Here is a 21,107-nt window from a genome sequence, read left to right as displayed (position 1 = left end):
TGAACCGCGGGAGGGGGGGCCCGGGGGGTTGGCGCGAATCGTGGGAGGGGGGGTCGCGGGGTGCCGCGAATTGCAGGAGGGGGGGTGTCACGGGGTGGGGCCGCGAATCCCGGGAGTCACCGGGGGTGCCGCGAATTGCAGGGGGTGTGCTGCAAATCGCGGGGGGTGCCGCGAATCGCCACAAGAAAAAATCAACACAGAAAGGTCAACACATGTAAATGTTGACATAAGTGTGGCACTTCATTGGTGTCCATGTCGACACATGAGAATGAATATGAAAACATTGAAAAAGTGAAAAATAAATCTTGTCAACCTTTTTCATTGTCGACCATAGCCATGTCAGTGTTTTGCATGTGCCATTTAATCGTGGGGATGCCGTGAATGGGGGGGGGGGGGGGGGGGGAGGAAGGGAGGTGCATACCCAACATGACCCTCTCCAGGAGGGACACATTGCTCTGTTTCTGGACTTTCTTCTTAATTTATGGATTGCCATCACCTGTGCTTAAACACCTTTCTTATCAATTACCCTGTTTAAAATGACAGGTGATGACAATCATAAATTAAGATGGAAGTCCACAAACAGAGCATTCTGTCCCTCCTGGAGAGGGTCATGCTGGGAGGTATGGAGGTGTGGGGAGCTCACCTGGTGTGTCTGGTGAGTAGCTGTGTCTTTGCTGTGTAACATGGAGAGGCAGAGGGTGTCTGGCACTGTCTGTGGGCTCACTGGGCTGGTTCTTTGTCATGTCATGTGAGTCAGAGGCTCCATCCAGCGTTATAGCTCCAGACACACTTTGAGTGACAGATGTAGCCAAATATATAAAATATTATTATTATTAGCAATACTAATGTGTTTTATTTAAACTGTAATACGTATTTTCTTGTTGCATTATATATTTTTTCTTTATTTTCAGTTTTATTTATGGTTTATTTAGTTTTTGTGTATTGCATTTTTTTGTTAGTTTTGTATTATGTTTTCTCATTACTTTAAATTCAAGTTTATTCTTGAACATTTATAGAAAATGAGATTTAAGTCTTACCTGTTAAATCTTTCTTCGAGGACGTCAGGGGTCATGGGGCTTAACAGTGGGTAGAGAGCGGAGAGCCACCAATTCCAGCACCAGAGAGGTTAAACTTCTTGGCTGCTCCCAGGTCAGCCAGGCTCCTCCCCTCCTCTACCCCGCCTCCAGGCCAAGCTACTTTTAGTTTTTATCAACAGAGAAACTATGAACTTCAATACAAATGAAGCAGGCGTGGCAGGGAAGGATCCCTGTGGTCCTTGAAAAAAGAGATTTAACAGGTAAGACATAAATCTTGTTTTATTCTTCGGGAGACATCAGGGGCCACAGTGCTTCACAGTGGGATGTCCTAAAGCAGCCACCTAAGGGAGGGGATGCGCCTGTGCCGCGGCCAGTACACTCTGGCCAAATGCCGAGTACTGGGAGGCAAACCTTTCAAACGCATAGAAGCGTAAGAAAGTATTGGCGGATGACCAAGTTGTTGCCATGTAATGTTGCACTGCTTTTGCTCCACCCCTAACAGCCCAAGGCGCACTACAGTCCTCCTGGAATAAGCCTGGACCCTCGGAGGAACCAGGAGGAAGGAGCCCAAGTACACCCGCTTGATGACAGATCGAAGCTAATGGACAAATAAGGGCTTAGCGGCAGGCCAACCTCGTATTTGAAAACCGCAGATGACAAATAGATAATCCGAGCACCGAAGAGCCTAAGGGCAGCATTTATCAAGCAACTTGCGGCTAAATCCCCGAAAACATCTGTTTTCGGGAGTTAACCGCAAATATTTTGTATCCCCCAAATGTATTAAAGGGGGACCACAGCAGAAATCTCCGATCCCTGCTGCGATCCCTCCCTTCACCGCCGCATTCACCCATAGGTTTCTATGGGGGATGCGAAGCTGCCCGATGTATCAACATCGGGCAGCCCGGCTTCGCACCCCTGGGTATCGCCATTCTGATATGGCGATAGCCCATTGTAGCATATGGCTACACATCGCACTGCCCGAGCAGGGCATTGCAGTCAGATGGGTCGGCGGGGGTCAGCATGTAACCGTGCATGCGCTGACCCCCCCGGCTTCCGAGTCAAGGCTTCGCCCTCAAATTGATAAATCCCTGCGGTATCACATGATACCGCAATGCTATGCCCGGCGATGTCATCACGCCGGCATCGCTATATAATAATAAATAATAAATGCGCCCCTTAGTGCGATGCACAACGCACGGCCCACAGCTAGGGAAGACAGGAGAGGAATCCAGATCTTCCGGATCACAGAAATTTAAACACCACCTTGGTGAGGTGTGAAGAACTGATCGAAGAACAACCCAGCCAGGACGTAAGACCAGGAAAAGTCCAGGCCATAGTCGACAGGCCAGACACCCCCCGTGCCGAAGCAATAGCTAATATGAAAACTGCTTTCTAGGTAAGCTAACCAAGGTCCTTTTTAATGGGGCACCCTGAAGAGCCCTAAGGACCAGTGATCCCATGGAGGAATCGTGGGAACCCAGGAAAGCTGGAGACGCAGAACACCCCATCTAAAAATGTGGACATCCTGCAGTTTAAACTGTAACTTTTGACTATTTTAATCAGCAATTATATTATCTGGTACGGGGTGCAGAACACTCAGACAACCAGATTGTTATACTTGGTGACGGAATAGGACGTAGACCACCTTTATACTCATTCTGGGTACCGCAACGGGTTGCAGAACACTCAGACAACCTTAGATAGCCGTTCCAAGTAAAAGATAAGACACAGACCTCCTTAGATAGGGATTCTGGGTGCTAGAATGAGATATAGACCACCACAGATAGCCCATAGGCAAACAACTGGCCAGGGGGGCACTGCATGCAGTATTAAATGGCAGAGTGGAGCTGCAGTCCAATGGCAGTAGATTTTCCTACCAAGTCTGGTTTGTGTGTCTCTGGATCTGAAAAAGGCTCACTCATTTCGCCAGCGAGAATCTTGTTAGTGGCTTACTGTAACGATTGGGCCTGTATTTCGCCAGCGAGAATCTTGTTAGTGGCTTACTGTAACGATTGGGCCTGTATATGTCTGAGGTACTGTAAATCACACTTTATTTGGGACATAGCTGGTTACATACTAATAATGCATCAGTTATGGACTGCTGATAATCATTTTAAAATCCCACATTTGGAAACACCTCAGAAATCCTGCGTGTGCTGGACAGAATCTCATGAGTCAGGCAAAGAGGGAACCTAGTACAAAGTCACTGTGCATAGTATGTGTATGATTCTTATTGAGAACACTGCCATCTTGTGGTGAAAATATAAGAGGACAAGTATCATGCATTTCTTATATGATGACATTACTGTGCCGCTACTGCAGCCTGGTTCTGCTAAGCTTATACAACTCATCAATATGTCCCTGTGGCATAAATGCAATGAGGTAAAATCCCGTTCCTGGCATGAGAAGTACAGGCTGCACATAATACAGATGTTATTACGTCTTACTTGAACAGATACTTTGCCCATACAATGCAGTGGATGGGCTCTGATGGAATGTTTTGGATCGTGCACCCGGGAAAAGTCTTTTGCGTGGGTTTGGGTTGACATTCATAGCACTCGGTGACACCCTGTAGATACAGATTTAGGTAAAGTGACCATACTCTTCCAGTCAGCACCTATCTACAATAATGAGATTTATGTCTTACCTGTTAAATCTCTTTCTTCGAGGACATCAGGGGCCACAGGCTTAACGCTGGGTAGTGGAGTGGGAGAGAGCGCATTCCAGCACCTAAGAGGTTAAACTTCTGTCTCCCAGGCAGAACAGGCTCCTCCCCACCTTCAGGCCAGGCAGCTCAGTTTTTAACAAGTCAAGGCAGGAGACCTGAGAGAAGAGGAACACCACACAGAAATACACTCTAGTTCGCACAACAGAGGAACTAGGTAACTAAACCTTTAACATAACTGAAGCAGATGTGGCAGGGAGGGGATTCCTGCGGCCCTTGATGTCCTCAAAGAAAGAGATTTAACAGGGAAGACATAAAACTAATTTTATTCTTCGGGATACGTCAGGAGCCACAGGCTTAATGCTGGGACATCCTAAAGCAGCCACCTATGGGTGGGGACACAGATAGTACACTCTGGCCAAAAGCCGAGTCCTGGGAGGCAAATGCGTAAAAGCACAAGAAAGTATTGGCGGATGACAAAGTTACAGCCCCGCAAATTTGCTCAGCTGTTGCACTGCCCCAAACAGCCCAAGATGCCCCCACAGACCTAATGGAATGTCCCGTAGCCCCGCAGGAACCAGGAAGGAGGCACCCAAGTATGCCTGCTTGAAGACAGAGTAAATCCAGTGGGCAATCGTCTGCTTAGTAGCAGGCTCACCTCTCTTTTGAAACCCATAGAGCACAAAGAGATTCGGATTTGCAAAGTGACTTAGTGCAGCACACATAGGTGCACAACACAATGACGACATTCAAGGATGACTGTTCAGGAGAAGCATGCAGCCCTCGAACGGCCGGAAACCACAATCTCCTGGTTGATGGGAAACCACGACACCACCTTAGGCAGGTGAGGAGGAACGGTGCAAAGAACCTCCCGAACAGAGTGGAAGATCAGGAATGGTGACTTATAGACAGGGTTGACAGGTCAGACACCCTCCTGGCCGAAGCAATTGCCAACAGGAAAACATTCTTCCAGGTGAACCAACAAAGGTCCACTGACCGTAAGGGCTTAAGCGGTGGGGCCTTAAGAGCGGTGAGTACCAGGGAAAGGTCCCACGGGCTACAAAGGGAGGCTGGATATGTAGGATGCCCTGCAAGAACTTGCAGACATCCGGCAACAGTGCCAACTTCCGATGGAACAAGATTGTCAAAGCCGAAACTGTACCTTCAAAGATGATGATCAGCGCAACCCAACCTCCAGGCCCTTCTGTAAGAAGGACAGAATCCTGGCCAGGCGGTAAGTCTTAGGATTGAAGTGGCAAGCAGAACACCAGGAAAAGCACGCCAGTTGCGATGGTAAGCACCTGCCAAAGAAGGTTTTCATGCCCGGAGCATGGTTGAGAGGACTCTTGAGTTAAAGCCTCTGGCTCTTAACAGCGAGGTCTCAACAGCCACCTTGTCAAAGCCAGATGCTGTAAGTCCGGTTGTAGACACTGTCCCTTAGAGAGCAGGTCTGGACGTAGAGGTAGACGATCGGATTGGCCACGGACAGGGCCTGCAGATCCGAGAACCAGATCTGTCTGGGTCAATGTGGAGCCACCAGGATCAATGTGCTGCCTTCAAATTGCGGATCACTCACTCTGGTTGTGGCGCGATGCCATCAAGTCCACTACAGGACTGCCCTAACAGCGTACCAGCATCTGGAACACCTCCAGATGGAGGGCCCATTTGCAGTTTGAGGACATTGATCAAAAGCTGGGCTTCCTGAGCATACCAAATGCCCTGAAACGATCTTTGGCAGGTGACTGCCCTCCACCTGCGGAGGCTGGCATCCGTTGTGAGAAGGGTCCACTGGTAAATCCAAAATAGTCTCCCCACCATTGGTAGCGGACAGGAGAGGAACTGCCATGTTGAAGGTCGATACCATCGAACCTAGGACCTTTATGCAGGTATGCACTGACACCCTTCTGAGGGAGAGGAGACATCAGATGTGGGACTGCAGTGTCCGGCGGCATCCCTATGGCACGTAGATCCTTTGATGCATTCAACCAGGCTCCCAGATGGATCATAGACTGAGCTGGAATCATGGATGATTTGGACCAATTGATGATCCAGTGTGACGTTCCAGGAGCATAAACCACTGTGGTCAGATGGTCCTGGAGAACTTCTGCAGATTGTGCCATAATCAACAGGTCATCCAGATACAGTAGTATCTGGACACCCAGGTGAAGTCTGCTGCCCATCACGGCAATGACCTTCGTAAACACCCAAAAGGCGGTAGATAGTCCGAAAGGCAGATCATGAAATGGGCGGTCCTGCAGTGCAAACCGCAGAAACCATTGATGATCCAGTCTGATGGGGATATGCAGATATGCTGCCTGGATGTCCAAGACTATGGGTCGCAATGTCTCCATTCGGAACTCAAACCCGTTGAGCTGTTTTAGGTTGAGAATAGGACGGTATGACCCATTGGGCTTCTGGACCAGGCAGGGGCTGGTGTAGAAACCTAAGCCTCGCTGAGGTGAAGGGACCGGAGCTATGACATTGGACAACAGGGGCTTCTGGATGGCCTGCTCAAGAGCGCTGCGCTTTCCCAAGTCCCTTGGAGAACTTGTGGAAAAGAACGAGCTTGGTGGACTATGTTGAAAAGTTAGGGAGTAGCCTCGGCAGACCACATCTCGAACCCATGTGTCTGTTGTGGATTCTTGCGATCACTCAGGTGGAGGGCCACCCCGTCATGCTGAGGGTTTGAGCTCAGGCTTAGAGTCAGGTCGCCTGATTGTCTAGGGACACTTCCCCATGGCCTTGGAAAACATGGCAGGCTGGGGTTGAGTTCTTGAAAAAGAATGTCCCCTACGTCTGCCCTTGAAACAAAAGGACTGGAAGGCAACACAGGGACGTGGCGTAGGGGTGGATGGTAGAAAAGCTGCTACCGTAGCCACAATTTTATCCAGTTCAGACCCAAATAAGTGGGAACACTCAAAGGGAAGTGCTTCTAGGGTTTTCTTAGAATCAGGGTCCACCTTCCAGGAGCGTAACTACAGGGACCTGCTACCACAGCCAAAGCAGACACGCGGGAGGTTAGGGTAGCTGCATCAAGTGCAGCCTCTCCTAAATAGAGAGCGGCCTGATGCATCATGGCAACAGGTCATCTGCAATCCTGCTCTCTGTGTAGCATTAGCCGCGAGGATAGTTGCCCATTCTACCATGGCCTTATCTACCCAGGCAGATACCTAGCCAGCGCACCAAAGTGGTGTAAATGATTTTTAGGAAGTTCTCCAACTTTCGATCTGCTGGGTTTTTGAGGAACGCAGTTGGAACGGGAGCGTAGAGTATTGCCCAAGCTTAGCGACATGTGCTGACCCTGGGGGCCATTTCCCAGCAGACTAACTTTCTAGGTAGTGTCAAATTTCTTTTGGAGCTATCCAACTTCCGAGAGGGTATCTTCCAAGTCTTTAGTCCAGGGTCCTTTTAGGATGCTTAAAAGTAGGTTTGGAGAATCTGGGCAGTTCAGCTGGGTCCTGTAGATTTAAGGCTTCTTTTACTGCTGTGACTAAGGACTCCACATCAATGCATGACGGGGTGTCCTCCTTATCGTAGTCCTCTACCAGTTCCTCTCCTCATCCTACTTCTCCATATCAGTGTCATGCTGAAGGAGGGGTAGAAAAGAAGGGTTAGCCCTGACCGTAGCCTTGTGTTTATCAGCCCTACCCTGTAAGGATTTCTGGAGACCCTGTACGGAGGCAGATAAAGCGCTCATCCAAGGGGACTTCACTACCGGAGGGGTGGGTCGGGCGGACAAATGCCAGGGATGTGGATGGCATCACAGACTGCAGGGGCACTGCAGATGAGAGCCTATCAACAAGCTGCGCCATCACAATGTGGCCCAGGCAGGCTCATGAGGGGAGGCTGAAGCTGTGGGCGGCACCTGCACATTGTAGCAGCTTGCGCATAAGCTGTCCTAGGGGGATAGGCCAGCATTACACAATGTACAAGACATCAATGCTGGAGCCCCAGTCTCACTGGGTTTACCCCTGGAAGACATTTGCAGTCCCTATTGCCCTGAATCAGCGAACTGAACAGGCAGCTTAAAGAGGCACAGTTAACAATATACTTCTGACAGGCAGTGATAGTGTTAAAGCAGTATACAATACACAGCAAGCACACAAGGCAATGAAAAATGGCACTCCGCCATGGCTGAATGGAGCATCAACTCTGTAACCTGTTTCCTTGGAGGAGAGGTACAGTGAGGACTGTCTCTGGCAGTGAAGTAGATCACCAAGCGGCTGATAAGCTGTGTCCCTCCACACATGCTGCAGGCAGACAGGATCAGTGGTGAGAATCAGCATGAGAATGTGCCGCCTACTGTACCCGGAGAAGTGGCTGTGTGCGGAGAGCCCACTCCACCTGCTAGCAAATGGTAACCAAGGAATTGACCTAATGCAGTGCCGATAAAATGGCAGGGATCTTGTGCCCGCTGGGCGGCCCCCACATACCATCTCTGGTTGTCCAGCAGGAGCAGGTGGAGCACCAGCAGTCCTTTTGCTAGTGCAGCACAGCGATCCCCAGTGCCGGTCTGCAACGACCGCTATGTTCCATCGCATGCGCTTCCGGCGGGGAGCACGTTACCTGCTGTTGGTGTCCTGAGTTGCTAGGCCTGGAAGGAGGAGGGGAGGAGCCTGGCAAGCAGGAGACGTTTAACGTTTCCGGTGCTGGAATGCGCTCTCCCACTCCACTACGCAGTGTTACCCCTGTGGCCCCCGACATGTCCTGAAGAATAAATTCTGTTCTTCATTGCTGTATTATTTTAAAGGCTCATAATGGTTGTTTCTGTATGCAAATTATCTTTATCAAAAAATGTGTTTTAAAGATTATAAAAAAACTGAGTGAGAAACGTGTTGCTCCGTTATAGTAAGCTAAGAAAACAAAAGTAACAAAAAGGAGACGTATAGAAAAGTCAAAAATCTTTGTTATACCACAGTTTTATTACTAAACCACTTGAAAACGTATTTCCTAAACAGGAAGGGCGGCCACCATTTACAAGTGTAAAACAAGTATATGAACGTATAAATTAACACGGTGTCCTAATATGACACACGAGCGTAGAAAAACAGAAATCGGACGACGGCTTCAAAACTGCAGATGCTTCACACAATCCAACGACAGTCACATGAAACCGCTTCCCCCCCCAAAAAAAGTCAGTCTGAGGTGGGGATCTTAGTCGAGTGAAATGATGTCATCGTCATCCTGGTCTGCCGGCGGCTCTGTGCGCTTCTTTTTGCTGATCAACGTCTCACTGTCCGATAGCTTTCGCTTTAGGCTAACGCTCTCCATATTGACATCCGCGGTGCTGGAGGAAGGACTTTCTTCATCGGAGTCCATAATTAATACATCGTCTTGTTCTAGAGCTTTTCGGAGAAGAGGAAAAAGACTGATCAACAACTCAGGCTCTGAGGTGTTATGTGCCAACACATTCGATACAGCTCAGACTCGTAATACACCAGCTATACTATACCATGTCGTCATCATCATTATTCGTTATGCACCGACTGTTCTACACAGACACTGCATCACTATCTAATGCACTGACTGTGCTTCACAATCTCATTATCACTGTCTGTATCACACCGGCTGTACCATGCCCACAGTAATAGACCAGCTGTACTACACAGACTCGCCACTAGGCTACTCAGATTCTTCACCACTATCCTTGTGAAATATCCACCCACCTTGCAGAGAAGTTCTTGGCTCCTTACTGATTACACCTAGATTGCAGTACAGGGGATCAGCTTAATGTGAGATGGAATAAGCCATGTGCCCCATTGCCAGAAACTCATCCAGGGATATTTTGTAGCTGTCAGTCTTACAGAGCACTGTTCCTCTGAGCCAGGGGAACACCTTACTCCAAATAGGAGCAACATGGTGAGACCCTCTCTTCAGTAACTATTTCAGGTAATACCTGTGGATGTTGAGGGTTGTGCTCCATCGTCGCTGCCATTGGTGCTTTTGCCAGTTTCTTCTGTTGGTTTCTCAGGGGCTTTTTCTGGAGCGTCCCCAACAACCTCAAACTCCACGTCTTTCTCCAGATCTTCACTACAACATTAAATGTAATAGTTGAAAGCAGCAACTGTGACGTGGGAGACTGTGGATGTGAGCGACTATACTAAGTGGGCAACACTGAATGTATAGAGTAGGTATACAGAGATGGGGAAACACAGGAGACTGTTACTGGAGGGGCAGGGTAAGGGTGTGCGCAACTCTAGCACAGGAACCGCAGATTACTGGCCGGGTGTTGGTTTTATAATGAAATCCCTGTAGGTTCACTCGTACCTCTGTAATACATTGATCAAGAGTGTGTAATCTTGTAGAAAGTCATCGGCTTGGAGTCTGGTACCGTTTCGAATGCCAAAGTCTGACAGCATCCTCCCGTTATTGGCTGAAAAGATAGATACATGACAATATGAACAGAAACCTCCTGACCCGTGTTTGACAGGGCCCCCTAGACACGTCATACAAATCACAGCATCAGATCCTGTCATTGTATATACATGTGTTACATTGTAGCCATGTGCCATAGTATCATAAGGGAGCCCCCACTTCCAGTCCTTAGCAATTTATGAATACGCTACTATATAAAACACGCAGATCTCCAAGTACCTTTATGTGATAGCATAATAACTTAACAGCGGGATCAGCAGAAACCATGGATCCAACAAGTCGGCCCCAAAAGGGCTGAAGCTTTATTCCAAGGTACACTCCCACCAAATGTGGCAGCAGTCACCCACAGACACACTGCCTCCAGCATAACCCGGAAGAGGTAAGAGATCTATGTAATATCTGGTGTTTGGGCAGATTAATCAATGAGGGTTATTCTTGTTAGAACTTGTTCCGAATGATAGATGGTGATCCAGCCAATCAGCTTTCATTTTTCAAACATACGACAAACCAATTGGCTGGCCCACTTACCAGTCGTAATGAGAGATAACAAGAATGGCGCTCATTGAGGTCTGCCCCCTGAGCACCAAAATGTATTACCATCATGTCTGCTCTTTGTGCCCTAATTACAGCAGTGGTTGGTATTGAAATTCTGGCAGTTTTGAATGGACCATGTATAGTACATTGTGCTGAACAAATGGTTACTACAGAGAAATCAGCACACATCGCGATACGAGGCAGCACATGGCTATTCATACTGTATGTGCGCTTAGCTGCTTATTACGGGGACGAATGTGCCGTGTGACAATATAAAGGGCGGCTGTTTATACATCTGTAACTAGATCAGTCAGGATTCATCCTCTGGGCATCTGTTATGCACAGTAACTTGCCAGACTTGCAGTCATACATACGCATTGTGTGGATTGGCGGATTCATACAAAGGGGCGGAGCCAGGAGGTTGGGGTAAATAAGATTACTGAACAATCTCTGACCTACAGATGAGCGAGGATTGAAGGCTGCAGGAGGGTACAGAGGCAACACTTAACATTCACATCTTAATATATTATTCCTTATGATAAGTTAAGTCCCAGATATGAATATTGCAGACCCTCCCTTTTAACTGCGGCCCTTAGTGACCTGTATACAATGTGGGCACAAGTCTGGGGAGAGATCACGCAGCCAGAACACAGAGCGGAGCGCCATAATCAGCCATCATCCTCTCACTCACCGTCCGTTTCTCCAGCCTCAGAAGAGATCAGAATTGTGCCTTTACCATCCTCAATCTGGACATCAGGAGCCACCATACCGAACTTTTCCTTAATTATCTGGGGAGATAGATTTAATTATATTCTAAGACCATGAATGACACAATGTAAGCAGTCGTCTGGTCTACATGGAACTACAGCCACGAAACCTAAGAGCAAACTACAGCAGAACCTCTATTGCAGCACTTACTGCAGAAGCAGCAAGAGAGGCTACAAGTCAGCACTGCAAGGGACCGGTCACCATGCAAACCGCGCTTTACAGTGTGATGATGACTGGATGAGTATCCCTCTAACACACATGCAGCAACGTGACCCCTACCACCGCCAGTCACACACAGCACAGGATTAGCCGCCGTGCACGCACCTTGTCCTGCAACGTCTGCACTGTTACTTTGTGTACATTCAGCCTCACTTTCACCTCCGGGCGGCTGGCACACACGTAGCAGTTGGGGTTCGGGGGATCCAGCACACAGGGCACCAGCAGCTTCTTGCGGGGGTTGGGTTGTTTGTTCAGAAATACCTGACGTGAGCAATCACAGGTGTATTACAAGCAATACACTACACAACAGCAGACATAAGACACTACACCACACTGGTATATAGCAACCAGTAACATGTATAAGAAATATAATAGTGGAGAACTAGCTACGCCCTGGATCTCACAGATAGTGGTATTCCTAATAGACAAAATACATACAATATAGCTGGAGAAATTGTATTGCATATCCCGACCATTATATCATGTATCCAGTATAATCACTCACTGTTCTACATTGTTCTAGGTTCCCGGATAAAATCTTCAGCCCCTCCAACACGATGAGCCCAGCTATAACGGCATTCGTGGTCGCAATTGCCGGAATGATATTCCCGGCCATAGCTGTGCAGGAGACAGAACCCAGCCGTAAGTATCCCGTATCCGCAATGCAGCAGGAAAGCCGGATGATCAGACACTTACATTTAACATCAAATCGGCTCTTCATATTCATGCTGAAAATGTACATCCTGAGGTTAGCGGCAGCCGTGACGAAGTCCATCGCTGGGGGGTCATCCTGCAAAAACCATAGAGATGTTAGTCATAGAGCAGCTCAGGGTCTCTGTGTAAGATCCGCTCTATTCCCAGGCAGCACCATCCTTTATCATTCCCAGAAGTCCTGGGTCGGGGGAAGTAAAAATAGTCCGCACAATGAGTCAGACACACCAGTTACAATATCAACGATCTTATAAATGACTGAACTGGGAATTGCAAATCCAGGGAAATCGATCGTTAAATAGTTTCCCTTTTACCCTAAGAGCTACATACAACACGCAATAATTACCATACAATATGAAGAATACCTACAAGATTTATTGCTGGGATCTGTCTCAAAGAGATGGGATCCTCTCACCTTGTCCCAGACCAGCTCGCCTGCCTCTCCTTTCTCAGATATCTGTTTCCTTAGAGTCTTCACACTCTGGGAAAAGAGCTGAGCGTAGCCGGCAACGTCCAGAACCTGCTGGTCCTTCAGGCACGAAGATGGGAACTCATTTTTCTGCTCTGAAGAAACCAATAGACATGGTGTCATCCAACAATGTAAGGAACACAGAGATGCAAAGTATAATCCTGGGACAGACCAGTGAGGAGAGACAGCGCTAACGCTCTACTGTATACGCATGAAGAGCAGGAATTACCGCTGTTCTGTATGTCTGCCCAATCCAGGGGAACTGGGGCCGTCCTCTTCCTCCACAGCTTGTCCATGGTCAGCAGGTAGCGGATGTCATCCTTAAAAAGCTGCAAGTAAGGAGAAAGGTGAACAGGGCACCCCTGAATGGTACCATCCCAATAGACCTCCTCACCTATCCTTACCTAACCCCTTCGCTTCTCATCTATCCTTACCTCAACTAAAATCATTAGTTTTGGCTGCAATTTTTTTCAATTTGGTAAAGTCAACTCCTAACACAACCTAGATCCAAGTTACAGAGCTGGCTTTAAATTGCCCAACACCAGGCTGATCTGCTTATCTGTGAGTGATAGCTGTATCTGGTTCTTAACCAAGGCCTGATCAATCGCTGCAATAGATTACTGCAGGAGTGGCATGGCAAGACAGCGGCGTGTACCTACTACAGAGTCCTCAGGGTTTATCGCTGCTATAGGAGCCCGGCTCCAGGGAGACCCTGTATTGTGAGATGGAGATGAGGCAGGGAGGTAGGTAATGGAGGCACAGATGCTGGTCACATAACACAGCTGCCTATTCGAGGTGTCTATAGCATCAAGCAACAGGGTGCGGCTGCTGCTCATTGGAATGAAGTCCTCCCATATTAATGCATATTGTGATAGACAAACTACAATATAATTTGCCCTATAATCCTATTACCAGCCCCATACTCTTAACATGCGCACCTAACCCTCTGGCAACAAGCACGTACAGTAAATATAATAATGGGGGTGGGGACTGGCACTTCTGTGTTAGCCTAAGCGTGGCTGGAGCCCTTAATCAGGCACTGTTCTTTACAGAACTATGGCACCTCCTATATATGAAATCTCCAAACCGGGTATTGTTCTCCACCCAGACTAATTTATTAGCATCACTCGAGGACAGTGTGCCTCCCAGGGCATCTGCCATCACAGCTGAACCCTTCTGTTCACAACATTCCTTCAGGATCAGGGGAAGATTTTACTGCCCGGTACTCAAGTGCAGCCACCAAGACTTCTACCCCCCCGGGCCATTGTAATTGTTTCTTTGATAAACAAAAACCACTGATTTCTGACCGCTCCCTCCACAGACCGATCACTCGGCTATCTCCCGGGTCCACCCGAGCGTAAACTGCCTTAAACATGGCGGACACAATTAAGGTGACCGACTCAATTACCTTATTAAACAGCTTCATCGGATCATACCCTGTAGACTTGGCCCACTGCTTGGTAGAAACGCGTTTGATGTCTCCATCCTCGTTGGATGCATTGGCCCGCTCTGCAGCTTCTGTGGGCTCCCCTGGGAGAGGAGACATGGATCGGGTATTAATTACCCTCCTGGATAGACTGCCCCGGGCACTGTAATAAAGAGGTGGAGCCCCTCTGAAATATGCAGGTTTCATACTCACAGGAGGCTTCTGGGTCAGCGGTGTCTGGAGAGACTTCCTGGTCAGCATCTTCTTCTCCAAATAACTGGCTGCAGAGACAACACCACAGGGCTCAAGCATCTATACATCAACCTAACGCACCAGCAGTACAATGGGAACAGACAGGGTGATGAGAGGATCATGTCCTACTCATAGCAACCGCTGCTGCAGCGCTGTTACTTGTTTGATGAGAATACATATCAGGTACATAGGGAAACTATGCCCAGTACGAAGTCTCACTGTGCACAATAATTATGATTTCTAATGGTAACAGTGCCATCTGGTGGTGGAAATATACAATTACACCCTGAAACCCATTAATATGGGGAATGACAGCATGCATTTCTTACACGATGACATTACTGTGCCTCTACTGCAGCCTGGTTCTGCTAAGCTTATACAACTCATCAATATGTCCCTGTGGCATAAATGCGATGAGGTAAAATCCCGTTCCTGGCATGAGACGTACAGGCTGCACATAATACAGATGTTATTACGTCTTACTTGAACAGATACTTTGCCCATACAATGCAGTGGATGGGCTCTGACGGAGTGTTTCGGATCGTGCAGCCGGGAAAAGTCTTCTGCGTAGGTTTGGGTTGACATTCATAGCATTCGGTGACGCCCTGTAGATATAGATTTAGGTAAAGTAAACATACTCACCCAACCAGCAGCAAGTATACAATACTATGGGGGTGATAATGAGCTTCCAGTAGATGATCAAACTCAGGGGTAGATTTCTTAAGCTCGGTGAAGTGATAAAAGTGTCTGGTTTTTATCACCGGCCAATCAGCTTCTACCTGTCATTTTTCAAACCAAGCCTGTAACTCTTACTTGATAAATTTGCCCCTAAATCTGCCCCTCGGTCCTCAGGACCCCACACAGATCACATTTTCCAGGTCACCCAACAGGTGCACAGCTGTATTTATTACTCACTGACACATTTTAAAAGATCCACAGGTGGAGCTATTATTTCAATTCTGTGAGGAGACGCAAAACATGCACTGTGTGGGGTCCCGAGGACCGAGTTTGGGAACCAGTACAGTAGCCTAACCCGCAAGGAGCTGTAGTGCAATCACATAAAGGGTCTTCAGGCACAAATTTACATCAATACTAAACCCCTGGCTGCCAGAACTGTCTCCCACATTAATAATCAGCTGCCAGAAACCACCACACCGGGTGCCTACACATAACACATATGTACAAACCTTCTTAATAACTGTGACCTGTCCCAGGTACCCAGCCGACCCACTTTCTATCAGGGAAACGTCCGCAGCCAGGCACATCCTGTTTACATGGTTCCGGGCCACTGTAATGAAGGAGAGATGATCATAAAACTACACAAATCCCACGTGAGCAATAAGTGTGGTATGTATAAATGCGAAGCTCCGGTGCATCGTGTCTGCGAGCCGTGACCATAACCCAACACATTTCTCTTTCACTTGAAAGTTTCTTCAGCAGGCTGGGTTAGAACTGATATAACAAAGTATTATGGGCAGAAATTTGGGACTTCAGTACCCCCAGTACTGTGAGTGATGCCCTTTTCATATTAATTGGGAGCTAAATGTACTTATCAATTCCTTTGTTTTATATGATGCAGTTTATTAAGAGGTTTTCATGCATTAATAAAAAATTGCTGAATGGGAAACAACTCAGCGGCTTCATGAAAATGTACCCCATAGGGGGTACTGTACTTTATTGTCTATATACAATTGTATTGCAGAATTGCATCTATTGACCCTTTGAGTTGGGGTGCTTGACAATTAGGAAGTAGGGTTATTTGGGAGATTAGGTTCCATATAAGACTCATAGAAATGGATATACTGTATGTTCAAACCCTCTTATACTGTTTCAGCACTGAGGGGGTGGAGGGAGTATAGTGGGGTATCCCAAAGCCACTGTCACCAAGAGATGGGGAACATCTCAGAATGAGTAGCCACTTGCACCTTCTTACAGAAAGCAAAATTTGGAGTAGCCCTTGTAAGTTTTTCATTACTACTACTTTACACCCTCCCCAATCATATTGCTTTATTTTACATATCCTCCCATAGGCATTACTACTCCTCCTCCCCAATATGCAGAGCATTGGTCAGGGGAGACGGATAACCAATCCCCCATGTAATAGGATCTCCGAGAAAGCCGCTGATGAACAAAATACATGGGTTAAGATATACTAACTGTTGACACTTTAGAACCACCGGCCGGTGTGTATGAATTTGTATTTTATTGTTTACTTATTTAATCTCTATTTTTGTAATGTATTAAATGTTTTTTTTTTTTTTTTTTATTAGTTATTGTTGCAATTGGCTATTGTTCCATATATCAATGACTACCTAGTTGCAAGCACTGTCTATTATCTATTTTATCTGTTTTTGTCCTTTGGGGACTGAGTAGCCCCATCTAGACAGCAGCTGAAACGGGTCACATTGCCCTAGCGCTCAACTTAACCATACTGCGAATCCCCCATGCTGACTATGATAAAGGCAGCGTTTGTTTCCCCAGCAACTGTTGTCTGGTATTTATAGTGGGGGCACCATGTACAAACACAGGGGTAGCACTGGCTATCCCAGTGGCTGCTTCTGCCACATATTCAGTGAGGGCAGAGCTGGCTTCCACTATTTGCCATGGGATGCCCATTGTGATTGGGACAAATTGGGGGCAGAGCCACGGGTAAAGAAGAGCCAGGAGGACCCTCAGATTTGTTGGCTGAGGAAAGATGATCTTCCAACAGTCACACAGTGGGCGTTTATGACTGATGGCATCAGACGTGACCTCATCAGGGAAGTGGTTTATAAAAAAAAAAAGATGCACAATTTACATCAACACTGACCAAGGGCGCCAACATAAGTGTCGTACCTCTGTTGTCCAACGCGTTCATAACCAAGGTGAATTTCTTAAAGAATTCCACGTCATATTCAGTGCTGTAAAACAAGGTAACGCGGGTTACATCCTACACAAGGCAGTGATAGACAACCCCCACCCTTCTGTCTCAGGACATAACACTACACCAGGCTTGTCCACCTTGCAGCCCTCAAGCTGTTGTGAAACTACACATCCCAGCATGCCTTGCCATAGTTTTAGCATTCCCTAATAGAAAAAATGTGGCAAGGCATGATGGGACTTGTAGTTTCACAACAGCTGGAGGGCCGCAGGTTGGTCATGCCTGCGCTACACTGACTGCTCCATGACAAAGGAGATAAATAGAATCTTATAAACATCGAGCTGTGAGGTCATCATGTTAGTATTACAGGGACAAAGTAATCATTTCTGTAACATGTATGAGAACACTCAGCCCCTAGCTTGGCGATTCTATATTGCAGAACCCCTAGGTTGTAATAAGATATAATATACAGCAGACTGCACTTCCCCAGTTTATTCTCTCAACACATCAGCCTGATAACGTCCAGGGAAGTTGGCTGAGAAGAACCAGGCACAGCAGTCCAGTTACACCTAACCTAACAAGTGCCATTGTGTGGCACAGGCCCATTAATACCCCCCTTCGCATCACCCAAAGCCCTGAAGAGCACTGACTTCATGATGCTGTCGTGGTAATCTGTGATATTGGCCTCCGGACAGAACTGCAGGACGCTCTCCTTGGCCACCTGAAGAGAAAACATGTAAGATCAGACTCTGGGCATGTGAGGGCTGCCATGTTGAGGGCTGATGAGAAGTCCGTGGCCCCTCTGAGGTGAGACAATTTCCTAGTTACAGTACTGTGTGTAATGGGGCAGGAACACCAAGTCACTGTGATGGTATAGTCCAGTTAGTTGGCAGGGCGCAGAACCGGACTCTTTATACATAGGTTTGTAGGACACTTACGTGAAGTCTTAATTATAGAAAAGTTACCCAAAGCGAAGCCAGCCTGTCTGATGGGTCTACGCCAGGCATGTCCAAACTATAGCCCTCAAGCTGTTGTGTCAAGCTGTTGTGAAAATACAAGTCCCCTCATGCCTTGCCAAAGTTATGCTATTAGGGAATGATAAAACTATGGCAAGGCATGCTGGGATGTGTAGTTTCACAAAAGCTGGAGGGCCACAGTTTGGACATGTCTTGTCTAAGCAGAAGATTCTCTCCTCGGGCCAGGAGCTTTATTAAATAATCTGCACATCAAAGTTCACAATTCAGCAGCATCACTGAGCAAGAGAATCAGACCACCAGGATCCATCATATCACCTGCAATAAGGAGGGTTCAGTTCTACTCAAAATAAGCCCCACTGCAGGGACAATCCTTTGGGTAGGTTAGATGTACTGCCTGTAATGATGAGGATAGCAAAGCACTATAACATATGTAGCTAAACATTGCACTACTGGGAGTAGTCGCACAATCAGGGAAAACTGCAGAAAAAGCACATAGAATTCTTTGTACGTAATCGTGCTTTATATACAGGACATAACACAACAGGAAAATCCCACCACAGAGGGCCAGATGTAGCAAGCTTCAAAAAGTGATAACATGGAGAGTGATAAACAGCCAGCCAATCATCTACCTGTCATGTTACAGACTTGGTTTAAAAAATGACAGGTAGGACTTGATTGGCTGGTTGTTTATCACTCTTCACTTTATCACTTTTCAAAACTTGATACATCTGGCCCAAGGAAAGACCAGTTCTGGGAAATAATTCTGGGAAGTTTCTGTCGGTGTGGCTGCGATATAGAGTACACAACACTGGGCGACTTACCTGAGCCTTTGACCGGCCAACATGCTTCTTCTGAAACAGAAACTGCCTGTTGAGGTTACTGACGTCTATAGTATCCAGATCAATCTATAAAACCAAATACATCATTCACTTATTACTGATGGTTTCAGACAGGAACTGATTACTCCTGATTTGCAAAGCCCGATACACATTACACAATATTGGGGCTAATGAGAAATATTGTTAACAATTTCTTCTAGATTTAAATGAACTATATTGCAGCCAATGTAGTTAATTATCCACAGACTGTATTGTTAAGTGTGTATGGGGTATAACTTACAGGTGGATGGACTATAATATTGTTGGGTCTCTTACAATGACAATAAAATACCTATCTCCATCCCACAAGAGGGTAATGAGTGTGTGTGTGCATTTGACAGCAGGACAAAGGGGAGGATGTTCTGTAAGAGGGGAGGGGGGGTAGTAGTAGTACCATGAGAAGGGGTAGATTGGGAGGGGAGCGATGATGCCCTGCATTGGGGTGGGGGTGATACCCTGCAGGGAGAGCATGAACTGTATATGGGAAGGAGGACCAGAATGACCTGCAGAGGGAGGGGGGAGATGACACCAAGCCGAGGGGAAGGATAGGGAGGAGGATGCCCAGCAGAGGGAGATAAGTAACCGCAATATTATCAGTCAGACAGACAGGTCTACCCCCCCCCCTCCCTATTCAGTGGTCCCCCATCTATATCCCGACGTCCCCCGAATGCACAGCTCCGGGACACGCACCACGTGTAGGTTGGTGAAGCCGGTGAGCAGAAGGTTCTTTAATAACTCGCAACCGATCCCTCCAGCTCCGACCACCAGTACCCGGCAGCTGGCTACAGCCTCCGCCAGTTCCGCACGCAGCGCTCCGACCACCGCCATCCCATTCACATCCACCGCCTCACAGCGCGGGAAACACCGAGACCCTGACTGACAGCGACACACGCCGGACGGAGGCCGCACTGTACCGGATGGATCGTACAACGAGACCTTCCGGCCGGACCACACCAGGGACCACGTATCATAGCGACACTTGCAACAATGGGGGGACTTGTATCACAGCGACACATGCCGACCGGAGGTCGCACTACACTGGAAAACATATAGCACAGCGGCACCTGCCGGCCGGAGGTCGCATTTCACTGGAAAACATGTAGCACAGCGGCACCTGCCGGCCGGAGGTCGCATTACACTGGAAAACATGTAGCCCAGCGACACCTGCCGGCCGGAGGTCGCAATACGCTGTAAAACATATAGAACAGCGGCAACTGACGGCCGGAAAATGGACTACACCAGCAAACAGGTATTATAACGCCACCTGCTGGCAGAATAGAAAATGACCGTGACTTGGTTGGGAGACAGTCAAGAGGCAATGCAGTTCTGAATACAGGGTAGTGGTGAATTAAACTTCCCTTATTATTTGTAATAAAATGTGTCATCGACCCACAGTCTTGCACTATTAATGTTTTTGTACCCTGTTTGATGTAATTTGTGAATTTTCTCACAGTGGCTTGGGACAGACAGCCTGGCACAACATAGGCATAATTATACATTTTCATCTGGTCAAATGCTTATTATTGGTTATATATGATTGTATGTCCAAAGAATATCACTGGTTGGTAAATCTGCCCATAAGATCCATACACACTGGTCAATTATGCCCAGCGTGTATGGACAGCGATGACCGCTGTCATCGCTGGGGGGAAAGCTGCTCAGTGCATACACACTGAGCGGCTTTCCCCTGCCCGGCGCTGTCAGCAGGGGGGCTTTGCAAGAATAATACCAGCAGATGTGCGGCTTTCATGGCGATGATGCGGGAGCGCAAATCACCGCTCATTGCTGGGCCATAGACACTGGGCGGCTTTAAACTGAAATCCGCTCAAACTTGGTGTTTTAAGCGGCTTTCAGCTCAAAATCACCCAGTGTGTAGTGGGACCCATACCCCTTTCCCATGTACAGCTATAGGGCCCATGCTGCACCCCTTCTGTAA

At 47.5% G+C, this 21,107-nt stretch overlaps 1 protein-coding gene across 1 annotated transcript; it reads right to left on the bottom strand.

Annotated features, from left to right (window-relative positions):
- Positions 1-8,603: 8,603 nt before the first annotated feature.
- UBA2 (ubiquitin like modifier activating enzyme 2) lies at positions 8,604-20,145 on the bottom strand. The gene is made up of 17 exons (XM_083165609.1): positions 19,862-20,145; positions 19,115-19,198; positions 17,967-18,037; positions 17,292-17,356; positions 15,644-15,744; positions 14,940-15,061; positions 14,418-14,485; positions 14,187-14,308; positions 13,008-13,107; positions 12,725-12,873; positions 12,295-12,388; positions 12,104-12,216; positions 11,704-11,859; positions 11,303-11,399; positions 9,970-10,075; positions 9,599-9,732; positions 8,604-9,047 (listed from the first exon to the last, which is right to left on the bottom strand). The coding sequence occupies exons 1-17, from the start codon at positions 19,997-19,999 to the stop codon at positions 8,857-8,859; spliced, it is 1,911 nt and encodes a 636-aa protein (XP_083021735.1). The 5' UTR covers positions 20,000-20,145; the 3' UTR covers positions 8,604-8,856.
- Positions 20,146-21,107: the final 962 nt, after the last annotated feature.

The sequence above is a fragment of the Crinia signifera genome, chromosome 11 (assembly GCF_055691185.1).
Source record: "Crinia signifera chromosome 11, ASM5569118v1, whole genome shotgun sequence".
Taxonomy (NCBI): Eukaryota; Metazoa; Chordata; class Amphibia; order Anura; family Myobatrachidae; genus Crinia; species Crinia signifera.
Note: the sequence above shows the minus strand (reverse complement) of the source record. Positions and strands in the feature narration are given on the sequence as shown.